Consider the following 20255-nt stretch of genomic DNA (forward strand, 5'->3'; position numbering starts at 1 on the left):
GTCTGTGTTGAATGAGTTAGAAGCCTTCAAGCACTGTGGCCCAGGGAGACAAGTGACTGGCCCTGATCCTAATTATGTTTACAACTGTTAGAAAATATGCGTGTAGATGTTGGGTGAGCATAACTGGCTTGGCTGTACTATCTCTGGTTATATTGACCTGCGGAGTTTTATTTGTGTGATAATCTATACAGCATTACTATTTCAGTGAATTTGCATGCCATAAATATTCTAGTGACCGCACCAGGACATCAGTATGTGTAAGAGAGTAGCCGATTAGTTTCCTACCCATGGAAACTCTGCGGATTTGTCTCCCCGGCTCTAGAAGATTGTGCAAATGAGAATGTCCTCTATCTGAAAGCCTTGAAGATGGTTCAGCTCCATGTGTGTGGAATGAGTAGAGCATCTCAAGACACCCATTGCATCAGGATTTGTATCCAGCCTTTCTAGACTTGTCTTGCCATTTTACCAAGATGGGTCTGGAAGTGAGACTGAGGCTGACCAATGCACAACTATCTCACTATAATCCAATACATGTGCCAGTCACAAGAACGGAAGTCTGTTCGTCTTTGTAATAATCCTTGCATTTCCACTCACTAAGTTTTAACTGCTTGCATTTCCAGATGGTCTGTTCAGTTTTCATACGATTTATGCTGCCCTCCATAATTTTTTCCTTCAAAGTATTCTGAAATTGGAGTTGAAGTCCACATGTCCTCACAATATAGGTGGAAATTATTTGGGTTCATGATTTAAAGTTGCATTACAGCATATTTGCTCAAATGAGCGTTTTCAACTTGTAATTGTTCAATTGGATTTTTTTTTCCCTGCAAGAAAATAATTAAATAGGATTTTGAAACCGCTCAGTTTATTGTCACCAGTGAGTGCAGTTGAACAGCTTCTAAATTTGGAGAGTTGAAGGTTGGCCCATTAACTTTAGCTGTGGTATATTTGGATCATAGCCTTTCCTCACAATTGAATTTGACTTCTAGGTTTCAGCTTGATTGATTTAGATTTATTGTTACATGCACCGAGGTACAGTGTAAAGTATTGTTCTGCGTACAGTCCAGACTGATCGCTCCATACATGAAAACATAGAGCATATGATAAATACGATGAAAAGGGTACTTTGTGTGCTGGCAGAGATGAATTTTCCAGGGGGAAAAACATGCAAATTTGAAATACAGGATGTTAGTCAACATCTGTGAATGACCAATAAGCGATTTTCAATAGTTTCAGTTTGTGCAACTCTTTGGAACAGGAAAAAAACGATCCACAATTATAATCAAAAAGAGGGAAAGGCAAAATCCTCATCCAAAGACAGCTTTTCTATAGTTTCCAACATGGCCATTCTTCATCTATAAATCTACACTATTGTTAGGCTGTTGAACCATTGTGAATGTTACAGCTGAGCCCCTCATTAATGGCCTGGCAATACGTTGTCTCTGATGTGAGCATCATGTAGCGCCAGGATCCTTGGTTGACTTGCTTTCCTGTTGAGAGACTGCAACATTTCTGCTGCACTGACTGAGTTGTGCTTAAAAGCTGCAGCTTGTACCTGAATCTTTTATCTGAATTTCAATGGTTTACTGCATATGGTGCATTGAATCACACAAATTAGAACACCTGAGCTAGATGGCATTAGGATTTTTGGATGATTTAGATAAGTCAGTCTTTAAGGTCATGTTTTTTTCCAAATATGTTTAATTTTCATTTAATTTTTGATCCCTCACCTCAGTCAGTTTTTCGAAATTGTAGTGGTATTTTGGTTTTGAGATTGTTACTGGACTAGTAATCAAGAGGGCTGGATAACAATCTCGTGAACATGTGTTCAAAATCCACCATGGCTGTGAGAATTTAAATTCATTTTTTAATATCTGGAAATAAATGATTCATAGAAGATTCATAGATTTTACTGTGTAGAAGGAGGCCATTTGGTCCATCAAGTCTGCACCGGCTCTTGGAAAGAGCACCCAACCCAACCGCACACCTCCACCCTATCCCAGTAACCCCACCCAATACTAAGGGCAATTTATCATGGCCAATCCACCTAACCTGCACATCTTTGGACTGTGGGAGGAAACTGGAGCACCCGGAGGAAACCCACGCACACACTGGGAGAACGTGCAGACTCCACACAGACATTGACCCAAGCTGAGAATCGAACCTGGGACCCTGGAGCTGTGAAGCAATTGTGCTAACCACTATGCTACCGATTAGCTGCAATTGGTGGAGATGATCAATGCTGTTGAATTATCATTTAAAAGAGAAACCACTCAACGGTTCATAGAAGATGGCCCAGCAGCACATGCATAGTGCAGTTACTGTGAGCAATAAATGTTGGATTTTGCCAATGGTTTCACATCCTGAGAATGATACTAAAACATATTACACAGATATTCAATTTAGAATCCATTGTGACGGTCCTTGGATATGATATTGAACTTTATGCAAAATTAGACAATGCACTAACTCTCCAAGTTAAATGTTATGACAACCATATAGTCATGGTTTTATGGTCGGTGAAGTGTGGATAAGGAGAGATGAAACTGGATTGCATTTCAAAAAGGTTGCATTTATCTAACAATATGAAAGAGCGCGATCCTGGTAGCTATTCAAGCTGAGTTGGTGAATAGTTACAAGTTATTTTACCGAGGAAGAACACTTCTGCCACCTAACATAGCCAATGCCAGTGGATCTGTTCCCTACCAAGAGCCTGGTAGGTGAGTTCAGGAATGGAGGAAATGGTGTGGTAAGATTTTCTCTGCTTCCTGGTTTACGCTGTGTTGTATTCCCCTAGCTGGTCCCATCTGGTGCTCTGTCTTTAGTGGCATGGTTTGTTTTTCAGATGTCTGCACTATTATTACCTATGGCAGTAAATGGGAACAAAATAGAATTGTAGTTATTATGTGACGGCTCCACAAAATTATGGACCAATATTACGACATAGAAATACAGGATGTGGAAGCTTTAGAGAGGGTGCAGAAGAGATTTACCAGGATCTTGCCTGGTATGGAGGGCCTTAGCTACGAGAAGAGGTTGAATAAACTTGGTTTGATCTTGTTGGAACAAAGGAGATTGAGGGGCGACCTGATAGAGGTCTACAAAATTATGAGGGGCATAGACAGAGTGGATAGTCAGAGACTTTTTCCCAGGGTAGAGGGGCCAATTACTAGAGCGCATAGGTTTAAGGTGATGGGGGCAAGGTTTAGAGGAGATGTACGAGGCAAGTCTTTTTACACCGAGGGTACTGGGTGCCTGGAACTCGCTGCCGGAGGAGGTGGTGGAAGCAGGGATGATAGTGATGTTTATGGAGCATCTTGACAAATACATGAATAGGATGGGAATAGAGGGATGCGGACCCCGGAACTGTAGAAGATTTTAGTTTCGATGGGCGGCATGGTTGGTGCAGCCTTGGAGGGCTGAAGGGCCCGTTCCTGTGCTGCACTTTTATTTGTTCTTTGTACAGTATATTTAACTAATTATATCAGCTTGGTAAAATAGTGTACTGCATTGGAGTACCATTGGAGTGTGAAGAAGCGTTTTCATTTCCCTCACTCCATTGAGTTCCTGATCTGGCTTGTGCTGTCCAGAGAAGTGTTGATCAGAGGGAGGCTACTGCTTTTGTGTAGCAAGAAAGATATATTGATGGGGAAATCTCTTTTCAGCAGCAAAGAAATAGACTGGGAAGAGCAGGCATTTTTTGTAGGGGAGCCTTGAGGACCTGCTCTTCTCAAGAAGATTCAAATGATGAAGCCACTCAGTTTTTGGCATACCTCCATCATGCTGGGTTTTGACTCAGTGTTATTATAATTCCGCAGCTCTTGCTAGAGCCATTTTCCTGACTGGTTGGTGGTTGTAATTACAAAGCTGGAAAAAAAAAAATGACATCTCACTGTGGAGGCTGCAGGTCAATCCTCATCCAACAATCTGCACTTCTTGACAGTTATCTAATTCCACCATAGCAGCTGAGGTGATCCACAGCATTCTAAAACAATCAACAGCAAATATTCTTAATAAAATAATCTGCAACACTATTTTAAAAAAAAGCTCAATTTGCCCAATCTCCAGGATCCAGAATCTGTATCTTTGTCAAAGAACAATCATTCTTTTCATGGGTGATGCCCAATCTATGCATCATGTTTTGTTGAAATCTGTCAGGTAGATTTTGAGATGTATTGCTTACAGACAAACAGACTAAAAAATGGGAAGAAAACATTACTTCATGCACCTTCAGTGGCGAAGTCAGGTGTTCTAATAAGCCTACAGTTCAATTTTGTAAATTGGACTTTTTGTACAGAATGACACCTGCCACGTTAACTTGTATTAGCTTTGTGCTGTCAGAATTGAATGGGTAGGAATTGCTAGACGAAAAATACCACAGTACATATAATCTGTTGCTGTCTACCATTCTGCTAGTTGCATAGAACCCATAATCATTGTTAACAAATCGTGGCAATCACAATCCATTTGTTTATAACAGACCCAGACATGAGACGAGGAAAGCCCCAGTGGTGTAAAGCTGTGGAAATCCAAAATCACCTGTTCCTTCCAAGCATGCCAAACCTGCTACATGTCATGCTTCAATTTAAATGCTGTTTCCCAAAATCTTTTCCGAAAGGAATCTTGCCAGATTTGCATTTGAAAGAATCAACGTTGCCATCTCCCTCTGCATCTATTCCATAGATTTTCCAGTGGAGATGTTTTGTAATATGGATTAAAGTTTATCCACTAAAATGAGTTATTTTAAATCAACAAATTGTAAAGTAGAAATGATTCTACTGGATTTGCAGTGGTGAGCACATACATGACGACTTGTACCTTACTGCTTCAATTATCTCCTTGGATACAAATGACGTGCTTTCCTTTCTTTTCAATTCAGTTTCTGTTTGTTTATCATTATTGGTGCATGGAAATTTACAACATCTTTTATTAAGTGTTGAAATGTTCCAAGACAAACAACTTGCGACTCATATGCTTCAGAGCTTTGTTTAAATGGAAGGATGATATGATTGACATCCAGGTGGGAAACCTAATTCAGATATTTGGTTTTTAGGCTTCTGAATTGACATTTTGATTGTGCTATGAAGAGTATTTGGAATAAAGGTTAGGTTTTTTAAGGTGTAATAACCTGAGACGACAAACGCATTGCTATGAGCATTATAAGAACGTCACAGTGCAGATGAAGCTACATGGTCGATTTGTGTAACGTTTGTGGAATGGTTGAACAGCACCCAGACAATTAACTTTGTGCATGTTTCAGTGGCAAGTTACAGAAATATAAGCAACATTTTAAAAGAAAATGAACATACATAGCTCCACTTTAATTTTGATCATGAATAGAGCTGTGGCAGATGGTGGCAAAGTTGCCAGACTAGTAATCCAGCGCCCCGGGTTTAAATCCCATCATGGCACCATTGAATTTAAATTCAATAAAACACCTGGAATTTGAAGTCTAATGATGACCATGAAACCATTATTGATTGTTGTTAAAATTGAGGGCAGCACGGTGGCGCAGCGGGTTAGCCCTGCTGCCTCACTGTGCCGAGGTCCCAGGTTCGATCCGGCTCTGGGTCACTGTCCGTGTTGAGTTTTCACATTCTCCCTGTGTCTGCGTGGGTTTCGCTCTCTCAACCCAAAGATGTGCAGGATTGACCACACTAAATTGCCCCTTAATTGGTAAAAATGAATTGGGTACTTTAAATTTATTTTAAAAAGGGAGAGCTGTCTCTCCGACCAATCAAGCAACAGCCTGACATAGTGATACTCGGGGAATCATATCTTACAGATAATGGGCGCAATTCACCCAGAAAATCGCCCAAGTTCGGTTTCGGGTGGGTTTGGCAGGGTGTTTCTCAGTGGTGGTGTTTTTTGGTCATCGGGTGTTTCTCCCTGTCGAGGCCACACATAGAAAGATTTCCTGCACCGGGGAGCTGAATTTGCCGGCAGAACTGGCTCCTCATTGATCGGGAGGCTATTTTGAATGACTGCCCCAATTTATCCCTTCTCTCCTTCCCCCCCCCCCCCCCCCCCCCCCCCCGAATTCTCCCTCCATGTACACGAACAGGTGCCAGAGTGTGGCAACTAGGGGATTTTCACAGTAACTTCATTACACTGGTAATTTAAATCTCCTTGTGACAATAAAGATTATTATTATTATAAAGATGAACTCCAGAGATTATTTAGATTTATTGTCACATGTACCAAGGTGCAGTGAAAAGTATTGTTCTGTGTACAGTCCTGGCAGATCGTTCCATACATGAAAAAAAAGGACCTACCAATGATAAATACATAATGTAAATACATAGACATGGGGTAAATACATAGACATGGGGTGAAGCTTACGGAGTACAGTGCTACAACAGTAGAAAAGATGCGGAGAGAGATCAGTCCAGTCACGAAGAGTCTGATAACAGTGAGTGAGGCGCTGTTTTTGAATTAGTGTGTATTCTCAGACTTCTGTATCTTCTGCCCAGTGGAAGAGAGAATAACCCAGGTGGGAGTGTCTTTGATTATGCTGCCCGTTTTCCCAAGGCAGTGGTGTAGACAATCAATGGATTAGAGGCGGGTGAGATTAAGTGAGAGTGCTTGTCCTTGACATCAACATAGTAATGATTATGTATGGCATCAAGGAGCCCCAGCAAAATTGAAGTCGATGGGAATCTGGGACTACTCTCCACTGGTTGGAATCATACCTGGCACAAAGGAAGATGGTTGTGGCCTTCCTTCCATCATAAGGTCATCAGTGGGGATGATCGCTGATGGCTGCGCAATGGTTCAGCACCATTCGTGACTGTTCGGTTACTGAAGCAGTCCATACCAAAATGCAGCAAGACCTGTACAATGTTCAGGCCTCGACTGACGAGTGGTAAGTAACATTGGCACAGGGGCAGCACGGGGGTGCAGTGGCTAGTGTTGCTGCCTCATGCGCCGAGGACTCAGGTTTGATCCTGGCCCTGGGTCACTTTCCCTGTGGAGTTTGCACATTCTCCCTCTGTGTGGGTTTCGCCCCCACAACCCAAAGATGTGCAGGGTAGATAGATTGGCCATGCTAAATTGCCCCTTAATTGGAAAAAATAATTGGGTACTCTAAATTTTTTTAAAAAGTAACATTGGCACCACACAAGTGCCAGGCAGTGACCATATCCAACAAAAGAGTATCTAATTATCACCTCATGACATTCCAGGACAGTACCATTGTTGAATCTCCCAGTGTCAACATCCTGGGGGTTACCATTAACCAGAAACTGAAGTGGACTAACCATAAAAATAACTAGCTACAAGAGCAGGTCAGATGCTAGGAATCCTGTGACAAGTAATTCACCTCCTGACTACCCAAAGCCTGTCCATTATCTACAAGACACAAGTTGGATACACTCCACTTATCTGGATGAATGCAGCTTTAACAACACTCAAAGCCCAGCATTATCGACAACAAAGCATCCTGCTTGATCGCTACCCCTTCCAGAAACATCATTCCCTCGATTGTCCAACAATAGTATCTGTGTGCACCATCTGTATGATGCACTGCAGGAACTCACCATAACTTGTTCAACAGCACTTTGCAAACCCATGGTTGCTGCCATCTAGAAGGACAAGAGCAACAGATTCCTGGGAACATCACCACCTGGAGATTCCCCTCCAAGTTACTCACTATCTTATTGTGGAAATATATCACCGTTCCTTCTCTATTGCTGGGTCAAAATCCTGGGGCTCCCTCCCTTAAGGTGTGCCTAAACCTCAAGGACTGTAGCGGTTCAAGAAGGCAGCTCACCACCACTGTCTTAAGGACAACTGGGGATGGGCAATAAATGCTGGCCTAGCCAGCATTTTTAAAAGGGTTTTTGTGACCCTTTGTGTGACCCTTTGTGTGACTCTGCCTTTTTGCACCGGGTGATTTTTACAAAACTTTAGCAGGATGTAGAATGAGAATCTTGCGAAGATCCTAGTACATTGAAATTACATCAACAGTCAGCTGGGATTGGGCTGATATGTAGAATTGATTTTAAGGAGTCACAGTATGGGTGTGGTACAGAGCTGTAAACGACCCTAATTTGTTCACACTGTGCGGTTGTACAGATATTAACATTGTTTACTGTATTGTCCTTTTCATGTTGACATCGCATTCAGTATATGTTATTGTATACGTAGTTGATTCTGGTTGCCCGAGGATTTTAAGGGGCTGGAATTGTACGTGTCCGTACATGCTGATTCCAGGAATGGCTATTGTGTAAGTGTATGTACTGTTCTTGCTGTTTTGATGCATGGTAATTTTCACTTGTGGCACTGATGGTCTGGCAGTTAACCCTGATGAAGTGAGGTAATGCATGCTCCAGTGGTGTGCTAGTATTGGAGTCTGCTTTATTAGCTGGATACTTTGCATTGTTATCTGCCAAGTTTATTCAATCCCTGGTTTTTGTAAACTGATCTTAATGAGGGCAGCCATAAGGGGAGGGTGGGTGGCGGAGTAGAAGAGAGAAACAGCAAAAGTGTTATTATTGACCCAGAGTGATGTATACTTTTCAGCAGATCCATTGATTAGCCGGTTCTGGCATTGGGCCTTACACAAGTCTTGTTACATCAGATTTCAGGAGTCCCTGACTAGTGATCAAAAGTCATAACCCTGGTTGATATTTCCCATTCCCTTCCCTTCCTTGACTTAGACTGGTAGCAGCCACCTGGTTGCTGTATTAGAATCACAGAATCACTGCAGTCCAGAAACAGGCTATTATTATTATTTGAGATCAGTTAACTCCACACAGAGTGGGATTGAACTTTCTGCTTTGTATGTCTCAGTTACACATCACTTGGTGCAGTTACCCACTAGTCCCCCAAAATGTTATTGTGTGGGAACTTGCTGATCTGTTGACCTGTCATGCCACAGTTAAACAATATGCTGGAGAGTCCCAGTGTTGCCCTCCACCCGGGTTGATTTTTTTTTTTCCTACTGGAACCAATTCAACAGCAATTTCAACTTTAAGGTGTAGATAATTCCAAAGATATTTCCAACTCTTTGCCAGGAAATGTACTTGGAACAAATTTTCCATACATTCTACAAGAAGTAGCCCTTTCTAAATGTTTCTACCACAGCTCATTTTATTCATTCAGAAATTCAATCTGAACAGAAATGGAAAACTGCTGACTATCATTTTTACACATGTGAATGTAGCTGAAATTCACACTTGACTATTTGTGCGATGAACATAAACAAGTGGATAATTGAAATGTTTTTGCTTGGATCAGAGATTTTGCACAATGGAGGGAATGAGAATCGGTTTGCTTTAGAGTACAAAAGAGTACTGGGCTGTGAATAGTTAATTCAATTTAGCTAGGGTGGTGATGTCTGGCTTTGGGATAGGAAGGAAACAAAAAATTGGAGGCGACTGATCCTAAGTGCTATTTGGTAACTCCTGTTAGAAGAGTTACTTGTTGGGGGCGGCATGTGGAGCAGCGGGTAGCACTGGGACTGCGGCGCTGAGGACCTGGGTTTGAATCCCGGCTCTGGGTCACTGTCTGTGTGGAGTTGCACATTCTCCCCATGTCTGTGTGGGTTTCACCCCAGCAACCCAAAGATGTGCTGGTTAGATGGATTGGCCATGCTAAATTGCACCTTAATTTGAAAAGAAAAATAATTGGCTACTCTAAATTTATTTTAAAAATAAGAGTTACTTGTTGAGTTAACCGTGCTTTCCACTATTGAGCAAAATCCATTGGTTACAGCTCACTATCAGTCAGTACACTTAAAAATCTTTCACATTGTCCCGGGAAGTCACCTATTTCACTGTAAAATCACCAGTGTCCCAGATGACCATTGGCTGCTTCCTCCTCTGAGGAGGACAGCTGACTAGTGGTGATTTAACCTGAGGATCACCACACCTCCGGCAAGGGGCAAGGTTGAGAGGACGGGGTCTTCATGAATAACCATCGTTGGTACGGAAATTGAACCCGCACTGTTGGCCTCACTGCATTACGAGTCAGCTGTCTAGACAGCTGTCTGAGCTAAACTGGGCCCCCTACTTCGCTATTTCATAACACCTTTTGTTACTAACAGAATTGGCTTGATATTGGCATCCAAGTAGGGTGGCACGGGAGCACAGTGGTTACCATTGTTGCTTCACAGCGCCAGGTCCCAGGTTTGATTCCTGGGTCGGGTCCCTGTCTGTGCGGAGTCTGCACGTTCTCCCAGTGTCTGCATGTCTTTCCTCCAGGTGCTCCGGTTTCCTCCCACAAGTCCCGAAAGACGTGCGATTTGGTAATTTGGACATCCTAAATTCTCCCTCTGTGTACCCGAACAGGCGCTGGAATGTGGCAACTAGGGGATTTTCACAGTAGCTTCATTGTAGTGTTAATGTAAGCCTACTTGTGACAATAATAAAGATTATTATTATCTATATAATTGTTCATGTAGAATTGCCTTTTTGGCACTTTTGACTGAAGACACTTGAAAAAACTTGCCTCTTTTGCCTACATGAGCTGGGCTTCACCGTGGCAGAGGTTGGGGATATCCTTAAAGTTTCCTCATTGTCCACCAACATACCTGACTGGATGTGATGGTATGTTGGGTACTCTGAGGAGGAGGTGGCTCCATGAATATCCCCATCCTACTTCTTGAATTGCTGTCAGTCACTCTTAAAATGTTTGCTTCTAGCCTCAGTTATTTTTTGTCATTTCTTTATTTTCACCCTTTTCTTTGCTGTTATATAAGGCTCCTTCATAATCCATCTCTTCCATAGGAACGTGGGAATTGGGAGCAGAAATAGGCAATGCAACCCTTCAAGCCTGTGCCGCCATTCAATCAGATCATGGTCGATCGATTCCTGGTCTGAAGTCCACCTCCCTGCCTGTTCCCCATATCCCTTTAACCAGTTTTAAAATCCAAAATATATCTATCTCCTTCTTGAAATCATTTAATGATTCAGACGCCACTACACTTATGGGGCAGCAAGTCCATCCTCTGCGAGAAGTAGTTCGTCCCCATCTGAGTTTTAAATCTACTGCCTCTTAACCTGTATGTGTGACCCCTTGATCCAGATTGCCCCACAAGTTGGGGGGGGGGAGGGAAAGAGAGAGAGAGAAGCGACACGGTACCACTGTGGTTAGCACTGTTGCTTCACAGCGCTAGGGACCCGGGTTCGATTCCCAACTTGGGTCATTGTCTGTGTGGATTCTGCACATTCTCTCCATGTCTGCGTGAGTTTCCTCTGGTCGCTCCGGTTTCTTCCCACAAGTAGTGATTTGGACATTCTGAATTCTCCCTCCATGTATCCGAACAGATGCCGGAGTGTGGCCACTAGGGTTTTTTCACAATAACTTCATTGCATTGCTAATGTAAGCCTACTTGTGACACTAATAAAGATTATTGTTACATTTGGTCCACTTTTACTTTAGCAATCCCTACGTTTACTTTATCAACCCCTCTTTGTATTTTATATACCTTGATCAGATCCCCTCTCATTCTTCTGAACTCCAGCGAGTAGAAGTCCAAACTGTTTAATCTCTCCTCGTACGTCAACCCTTTCATCCCCAGACTCCATCTGATGAACCTCCTCTGAATTGCCTCGTAATGCCACCATGTCCACTATCAGCTTTGTTGCATAGCTTATTACACCACCCCCAATAGTTCATTAGAGTCTTGGCTTTTGCATTGGGGTTCTGTTGCATATTGTAGAGATTTCTTATCATGTATAAGTACAAATATTTGGTATGATGGAAGCGGTGAGGATAGGATGTAATCTGAAGCAGGTAGTATTGTTCTCTACGTATTGGAAGGTGTAAGGAGAAACCTAGAACTTTATTTGAACAATTTTATATTTCTTGATCTATATAAATAATAATAAATGTAGTGTACATTTGCTATAAATCTGATTTCACTCCGTTGTCATGGAGATGGCATCTGTAAAACAGGGCATGCACTCTGGGTTTTATGGTAGCTTAAAATAGACCTTTGAATAACTAGTGACAGTACCGTAGGCTGGGAAATTGCTGGTTCCCAGCTTCTCATGAATATCAGAACTGTATTACATTTTTGCACTGCTCTCTTTGCCCATTAGTAAATTGTCAATTGATTTTTAAACTAATTAATATTTGACGGTTAATTTTGCCATATTTTTATAAGTGCTTTCAGTCAGTAAAAAATAATTTTGAAACCGACCTAGCAAATGTTTGTATTCGTCCTGGTACATAACGAGTGTTCAGTCTCTTGCTGAAGAGACCTGCTTCCTTCTGAATTTCCAGCTTTGTGTTATTTTAAAGTATAGCAGAGGAAGGTTGTTCTGATGGTTGAGGCAGTGCCTCTGTTTCTAAGCATGGAAATTGCTTGTGTGTGGATGTCAAATGAGGACAGCATTGGGCTTACCTATGAAATAGGTCTTGAATAGTCTGGAAAAACCCACCCACTAGGTTTGCACATGAAGAATGATCTCTTGGGAAGGTACTGGAGGTTGGTTGATGTATTTTAAAATAAATAAATAACCAGCATGTACTGCTGCCTTCGAGAGAGGAAGGAACCTTCTGAGGGGAGCAGGCACTGCTCAAAAATATTGAATCAGAAGTTTATCTGGAGATTCGTTTTCCTCGGACGGTTGTCATTTTGGATAAGCACAGCAGGCATCTGAAGTCAGCTCCCAAACAGGAATACACGCTAAAAGATAACTCAGAATGAAGTAAATGAATCTCATTGCTAGCAAGTCTCAATAATTACAACATTGCACCTGGGGCAGCAGGGTAGCATAGTGGTTAGCACAATGAGCCCCAAGGTCCCAGGTTCGATTCCGGCTTGGGTCACTGTCTGTGCCGAGTCTCTACATTCTCCCCGTTTCTGCGTGGGTTTCCTCCCGGTGCTCTGGTTTCCTCCCACAGTCCAAAGATGTGTAGGGGTAGGTGGATTGGCTATGCTAAGTTGCCCTTAGTGTCCAAATAAGGTAAGGTGGGGTTACGGGGATAGGGTATAGGGTGGAGGTGTGGGGTTAGGTAGGGTGCTCTTTCCAAGGGCCAGTGTACTCGATGGGCCGAATGGCCTCCTTCTGCACTATAAATTCTGTGTAATGCATGACATGCTGCAGCTGAGGTGGAGCAGGTCACAGCGTCACTTCAAAACTCCAAGTCCTAGCCAAGACCATTCTGAGATCAGTTTGAGGCTAGCTTATCTAATAAATTCTGAGGTCAATTAAAGACCATGAAAAATGAATAGAAGCTAAACTTGTTAAAGAATACTTTATTCAAAAAATGACAGGTTAGCACATGGTTAGCTAATCTCAACTTTTATTTGGATATAATTTTATGTAAATAACTTTTTCAGCAGAGTTGGAAGGAAAAATGTGGCACTTTGGACATGACAAAGCTGCATGGAGTATTGTATCACTATTAAATATGATTGGACCTGCACAGGTTGTCATTTCAGCTGTAAATTCTGAATATTCATAACAGTTCTATTTTGTAACCAATTGCTTGTTTCACAATTTTAATTCATATGAAAGATTTTTAAAAAAAAATCTTGTTTATTATTTTCCCTATTTTTTTTTGTAGGCTTGCAACAAAATTCTATCCCTAGTTGTGATTTTTTAAGAAGTCATTTGGATGCAGTCCAGGAAAATAAAATAGTTTCTTTTTCCTTTTACCAGCATGAATAAATCCGTTGCCATTAGTCTGCAGCAGTGGGCACAGATAAACAAATGTAATCTGCCCCCTTCAGAGAAAATTGTAAGGAACATGGGGATTCTCGTAGACTGAATAACTTGGCTAATGTGAGCCACATTCCTGAAGAGATTAAACCTTTGTTGCAAAAGTTTTTCTTTTGGAGGCACTTCAAAAATTTCTTCTCTGTTTACCACCTCTTTCGCCATCCTTATTTCATTGCTGACCCCCTCCCACCCCCAAGAAACCTCTAAGTGAAGTTTTGGTCCTACCTAACAGACTTTTGCGAATCATAATTCGTAATTCAGAGAAGACGTCAGTTTAACATGGCTTTGTTTCATGAAGTCTCGTGCTTTCATCGTGTTCTCAGGTTAGGTATAGCAGAGTCGGATGTATTTACTCATTTCCAATGGAGGAATTTATAACTAGTGAGGGAAAGAAGAAACATGGATCAAAACTGCAGTTTTCTTCTTTATTAATTTGTGTTGTGGGCATTGCTAGCTAGGCTAGCATTTATTCCCACCCCTAATTTCCCTGGAAAGGTGCTTGTGTGCCGCTTCTTAAAACACTGTAGTCCATGTGTTGGTACACCTACTGCTTTTAAGGAGGGAGTTCCAGGATTTTTACCCAGTATAAACCTTGTATTTAAGCTATTGTAGACTGTTGTAGTTATCGCTAGTTAAAAGATTTGTGTTTGGGAAAAACTGAATCAATGAAGTATACTCTAGAAATCCAAGGAAGATAACCAGCGCCATTCTTGACACCTCCATTAGTTATGTACAATTATAAATTAGTTTTTAATGTGTAGAAACAAAACTCAATCAAACCAACTTGTGTTGTTTTGCTGCAGCTCAAAACTCTTGCTGTGCCTTGGCCCTCCCTCCTTTCCTTCCTCAAGGCTTTTTAGGTTTCCTAGTCAGTTTTTCTTGAATAAATGATACTTTCCAGCTTTGTGTAATGTCTTGAATTAGAGGCTAAGGCCCTTCACCAGCTTTCCTGGAGCATTCATTTGGAATTAAAAGAAGTTTATAGTTTGGAAAGCAGGACTGTACTACTTTGAATTTTTTTTTGTGATTACAGAGCTTCAAACTAATATAATAATTTGTTCCAGACTGCATTCTCCCAGTAATGCCAGTTATGGGAATTGGGGACCTGGTACAAGTCTGAGATCTTGACGGTAACATATCCACAGTAACCCAAGACATTGATTTAAGTGATGTGGAGAGAACTTAACTAATATGATTTCTAAAATACTTGTCACTTCAGAGGTTTCAGTGGTGAGTTACTTGTGAATCTGTCAAAAAACAAAACAAACGTATAATGGCAGATTGTAAGTTACGCAACTGTTACTAGGATTTTAGCTGGGCATTTTTTGTGTGCTGACAGCGCAGAACTGTAAAGTACTCTCCTGAATAAATAATGGTATTGGCTCAACTTGTTCTTTCATCTGTAAAGCCTTCTACAGCAAATGTCAGTTTGAATGCAAACATTGCTCCTTTGCTGACTCAATTGGTGAAGACTCTGTGAATGTGCTATAAAGACAACGATCTTCAATTTGGTTCCTGGTCTGTGCCATTAACTGATCTCTGCTGGGAAAGCTCTGACAGAGCTTCAATTGACTTCTAATCAATTGAAGGAAATTGGGAAGGAAAAAAAATCAACTACCTATTTGGCGGGAATATGTCGATCCTGGGCAAGGATAGGTTTAGATTTGGGCATGGATGTGATCTCATTGTCGAATAGCTTGCGAATGTTCATTGCCTTGGATTGCTCATGAAGGTTAGCCTCTGGGATGGGGTATCGAGGCGTAGCTGGCATCTATGAATCAGCGCTTCGACAAGTCAATATCTTTATGGAAAGGATGTAAAATTCAAGTAAATGAAGCTGGTGAGGAAAATTATTGACTTCAGTGCAAAATCATGGTAGTAGTGCTAAATCGTGAGCTGATCATTTGAACCCGCCGGCAGGGCCATGTGAGAATTCTGCTCTATGATTGGAGGAGCAGCAAAAGCTGGATGGAAGAAATTTCCATTGATTGAAGTCGAGGTGCAGTTATGCTGGCCACGAGTCCAACCCATGCAACATCCTCTGGAACCTGAGGCCCAGGGCAGAAGAGAAGAAGCGGAAAAAGTATAAAGAGAAGAGTGGAGGCAGTCGGAGACCCAGTGACTAGGCTAGGAGCAGGGCCAGGGAACTGCCTGTACTGAAAATGTCATTGGGGGTAGCAAGAAATGGAGTGAAGGTCCGTCCCATTTTAATTTCCTTATATTCCTGTGGGGATAATAGTGATTGGGGAAGTAATATTATTTTATTATTGTAAATTGCGAATTATATTTGGGTGCTGAACAGAGACTTTTCAGACAGCAGGCAACCGTAGCTCATGGATGATGACAAGTTCAGCACTGGTGGGGCCATTTTACACCGCTGGTTTGTGGAATAGATGGATCCTAAGGTCAACCTAGATTCTTATAGTTGCTTTCCAATGTGCCTGATGTTTGACTCATGGTTGCCAGACATTTTGATGTATTTTCTAAGTTGTTCCCTGTGAGCTGGGTCAAGGAATGGCAGTTCTTTTAGGTGGCAGTCGACACCCTTGATATGTTTGATCCACTTCTATGCTGATATTGTCATCAGTTTTTTTTTCTCGATCATAACGTCTTGCCCGATTTCACCTCCGACCCTCAAATGTAAAAAGGATAATCAAAAGATAGTCTCCCAAAGATCAAAAAGATATCCCTTGATCAAATTATGCGAGGCAGTAGTTCATTTTCTCAAAGAGCCCTCAAAAAATATTTCGACCGTGGTGTCTATGCACAAGCTAACTGCTAAAAACAACTCCTTTTTGTGGGGAGATGCATTTATACCATTCATAATTCAGTCCCAAGACATTGAAAACTGCCCTTAATCTGGATATTGGAATCTTTAACAGCAGCTTTGCGGTCTCATTTCAAGGCTTGAAACAATCTAAAGTATATTCTACTAACTAGACGCTCTAAGTACGTGTGTAATATCTGATTATTTAGCTTTCATTTGTGGGAGTTGCACCCAATTCTAGGTGCGCTTTTCTTGAAAATAGAAAACAGTTTTCAAAACGTCTCGCTGTCTTGTCTGAAGACGAACCTCATCATTTACTGTTTGAAAGAGATGAGTTAGTTGAATGTAAAAAGTACACCTGATAAAGGAGAATTAAATGAAGGATTGGATACAGGATTGATGTGCAGCAAGCTCTCTTAGTCTTCCATATTAGTGAGTCGCTTTGTGCAACTTAGAAAAATCTACAAGAGCCCTAATTAGTATGTTGAATTATACACCTTTGGTTTAGAGTATATGAAGATTTCTCTTGGTAAAAAAGAGCTGAGATTTTCCAGCATTTTCTGTCTAAGATCTCTCTTGGTTTTTGCTTTCTTTAAATTTCGAGGAATATAGGAGCAAGAGCAGGCCATTCAGCCCTTCAAGCCTGTTCTGCCATTTGATAAGAGCATGGCTGAACTGCATGTGTAATTAGAATTTGTTTTTTGTGGCATTCAGTGTGACTGGAGGCAAAATGTCAAATGGCAGTTATTTAAGACCCACGTAACTAACAGTTAATCTGGACCACATTTCTCAGTAACTATTTATGTAATGGAAAATGGCTCAGTTCCATGTAATCTTCCTCTTATGCTTGTGGTATGCTGGTGCTGTGCTAAGTGATGGGGGAGAATGTTAAAATTAAGGGGTTGGAGTTTTTAAAGTAGTTTTCATTCTGTTTAGTTCCTGTTTTAAAAATGTATTATTGTATCTTTGCAGCTTTCCCTGGTTGATGACAAAGATGAAACCAGGAGCGCTGCTTTGGAACTGTTGCTTTTTTAAAAAAGTGTAAGAAAAGCCTCGGGGTATCAAATTTCCTATGGGAGACGTGCTCGCCCACCACTGGGTAATCCCCACTGTGATTGCAAATGATGTGTGAGATTCTGTAGGCATAAATTTGTTTCGTACCCATCGGTGTGTCATGCTGGCCTTAAGTTCATTTACTTCAGTGGTTGATTATGTTCAACTGGGGCCAGTTGTTTTGTTTTACTTCTTAAAAATATGATGGTTCTTAAACTGAGAGGTTCGGTCGTTTATTTTTAAATCCTAAATTCCCTGTTTTCTGATTGGTTGAGCATTTTATGTTGGAATTATTTTTTACGCTGGGCCTTTCTCCACCTCCAAAAATGTGAACAGTTCTGCAATTTCACTGCAAGATTCGTTCAGTAGGGCATGGAGCCAGCATCTTTATTTTAATCTTGGGCAATATCCAAATTCTTTAAATGGCGGGAGTGGAGAAGGCTGTTGGGTAGTCAGGCTGGTGTTGTAGCCTTACTGAAGCCTCTACATTTTGATAACTGTACGTACTTCAGGGCAATATTTTTAAACCAGTGGCATTTGCCAGTCTGTGTGACATTCTGCATCTACCCAAATTCAAAGGAGGTAATTTATGCAGTTTGGTTAACCCAAGAGGCTATTCATCTCTTGGCTCATTACCTGTAAAATAACAAATTAAAGATTTTCCTTCAGCCTTTTTCATCACCAGAGTTGATTTGCATAATTTTTACTTATGGACTCGATGCGAGCTCAGTAATATAGAACAATACTTGAAATGCAAGAATGAAACTCATTTTATGAAAAAAAATAAATGCTCCACTGTATTGGAGGTGAATTAAGCGTGGGCGATTAGAGAGAATAGAAGGATTAGGATTACCCAAAAGGTCAAAGTTAAGGTATTTGTATGTGGACAATGACATTGAGCCAATTATAGATTTGTGTGCTTGACTCATAGGGTCCACCCAAGTTCTGATCACATACTAAAGAGATTAGTTTGTGGTGGCTTATCTTCATGGTATGTGGGGTGTTGGAAACGGTTTCTGTGTTGTAAATTGCTATGTCATTGTAGTTTATGGCAACGCCTTGCCTTTGCAATAGATTTTCTAATTTGCTCGTTGAAATTTCTTTTAAATTCTTTTGTAGCTTATCTTGTGATATTTATTTGCTCAGAAAACTGAAATTAAAAGAGTTGACTGGAGAAAAGGTAGACATTTGGGCGGAATTCTTCGAAGTCCCTGCAGGTTCGATGACGGTCGTGTGGGGGGGGGGGGGGGGGGGGGGGGGGGGGGGGGGGGGGGGGGGGGGGGATGGAGAGAAAGAGAATATGGCAGGAGGTTCAAACATCTGTTTTTCGACGGTTTGAATGGACAGCGGGATGTTCTGCTGGTGCTATAGTGTGAAACTAATTTGCAGGTGAAGGTTGAACTCCCCACGGCGTGATGCTGGCAGGAAAACACGCTGACACGAGGCATGTTTGGAACGGAACAGTGTGGCGTGCAGATGTCAGGACACAGCGGAACAATGCCTGGGGTTGTCTCCAGAGTTCGGGGTGGAGGCTTGACCCACTTGGACCCTGGAACACCACAAGTGGGTCAGGGGGAGCATCTGCAGGTGAACTTTCCAGGTTCGGAGGGGTTCCACTGGGTCAGTGGTGCTGGGCACCTCTTAAATATGGTGCCTGAACTAGACAACGGACTATGTGCTGACGACAGGCCTGCCATGCCACAGAATATGGCGCAAAATACCTGGATAACTGATTAGGTTGGCGCCGGAAGATTTGGCGTGTCTTCTGGCCTCCGCAGCAGGAAATTCCTCCCCCCCCCCCCCCCCCCCCCCCCCCCCCCCCCCCCCCCCCCGCCGCCGCCGCCTCAGGGCTTGGCCCCAAATTGGGAGGATACTGCCCATCATCTTCGAAAGATTTAAAGAAAGGTATTCCATATAAATTTTCCTCCTTTGTGTTTGTAATGGGATGCCTTTTCTCTCCTTTGCTCTGGAGCGTGACCCTAAAGTGTGGTTGGCTACGCTGAGAATGAAATCCTGACCTGTGAAATTGAGTCTAATCTTCAGTTATAAGACATAGGAGCAGAATTAGGCCATATGGCCCATCGAGTCTGCTCCGCCGTTCAATGATGGCTGATATTTTTCTCATCCCCATTCTCCTGCCTTCTCCCCATAACCCCTGATCCCCTTATTAATCAAGAACCTATCTATCTCTGCCTTAAAGACACTCAGTGAATTGGCCTCCACAGCCTCCTGCGGCAAAGAGTTCCACAGATTCACCACCCTCTGGCTGAAAAAAATCCTCCTCATCTCTGTTTTAAAGGATCGTCCCTTTAATCTGAGATGGTGTCTCTGGTTCTGGTTTTTCCTATAAGTGGAAGCATCTTCTCCACGTCTACTCTATCGTGTACGTTTCAATAAGATCCCCTCTCATCCTTCTAAACTCCAACGAGTACAGACCCAGAGTTCTCAAACGTTCCTCATACGACAAGTTCTTCATTCCAGGGATCATTCTTGTGAACCTCCTCTGGACCCTTTCCAAGGCCAGCACAACCTTCCTTGGATATGGGGCCCAAAACTGCTCACAATATTCCAAATGGGGTCTGACCAGAGCCTTGTACAGCCTCAGAAGTACATCCCTGGTCTTGTATTCTACCCCTCTTGACATGAATGTAACATTGCATTTGCCTTCTTAACTGCCGACTGAACCTGCACATTAACCTTAAGAGAATCGTGCTTCTGTGCTTCTGCTTTCCGAAGCATTTCCCCATTTAGAAAATAGTTTA

The 20255-nt window shown here is 42.0% G+C and overlaps 1 protein-coding gene across 5 annotated transcripts in view; it reads left to right on the plus strand.

Moving 5' to 3' along the window:
- pias1b (protein inhibitor of activated STAT, 1b) overlaps positions 1-20255 on the plus strand; it is a 170851-nt gene that overhangs the window by 22139 nt on the left and 128457 nt on the right. Inside the window, exon 1 of one of the 5 annotated variants that reach the window (XM_038814870.1) lies at positions 17431-17539. The exons of the other annotated variants lie outside the window; for them this stretch is intronic. Coding sequence (XP_038670798.1) covers positions 17513-17539 — 27 coding nt within the window. The 5' untranslated portion in view covers positions 17431-17512. Of the gene's footprint in view, positions 1-17430; positions 17540-20255 lie in introns of those variants that run through there. 5 annotated transcript variants of the gene reach the window in all.

This window comes from Scyliorhinus canicula, chromosome 12 (genome assembly GCF_902713615.1).
Source record: "Scyliorhinus canicula chromosome 12, sScyCan1.1, whole genome shotgun sequence".
In the NCBI taxonomy this organism is placed as follows: domain Eukaryota; kingdom Metazoa; phylum Chordata; class Chondrichthyes; order Carcharhiniformes; family Scyliorhinidae; genus Scyliorhinus; species Scyliorhinus canicula.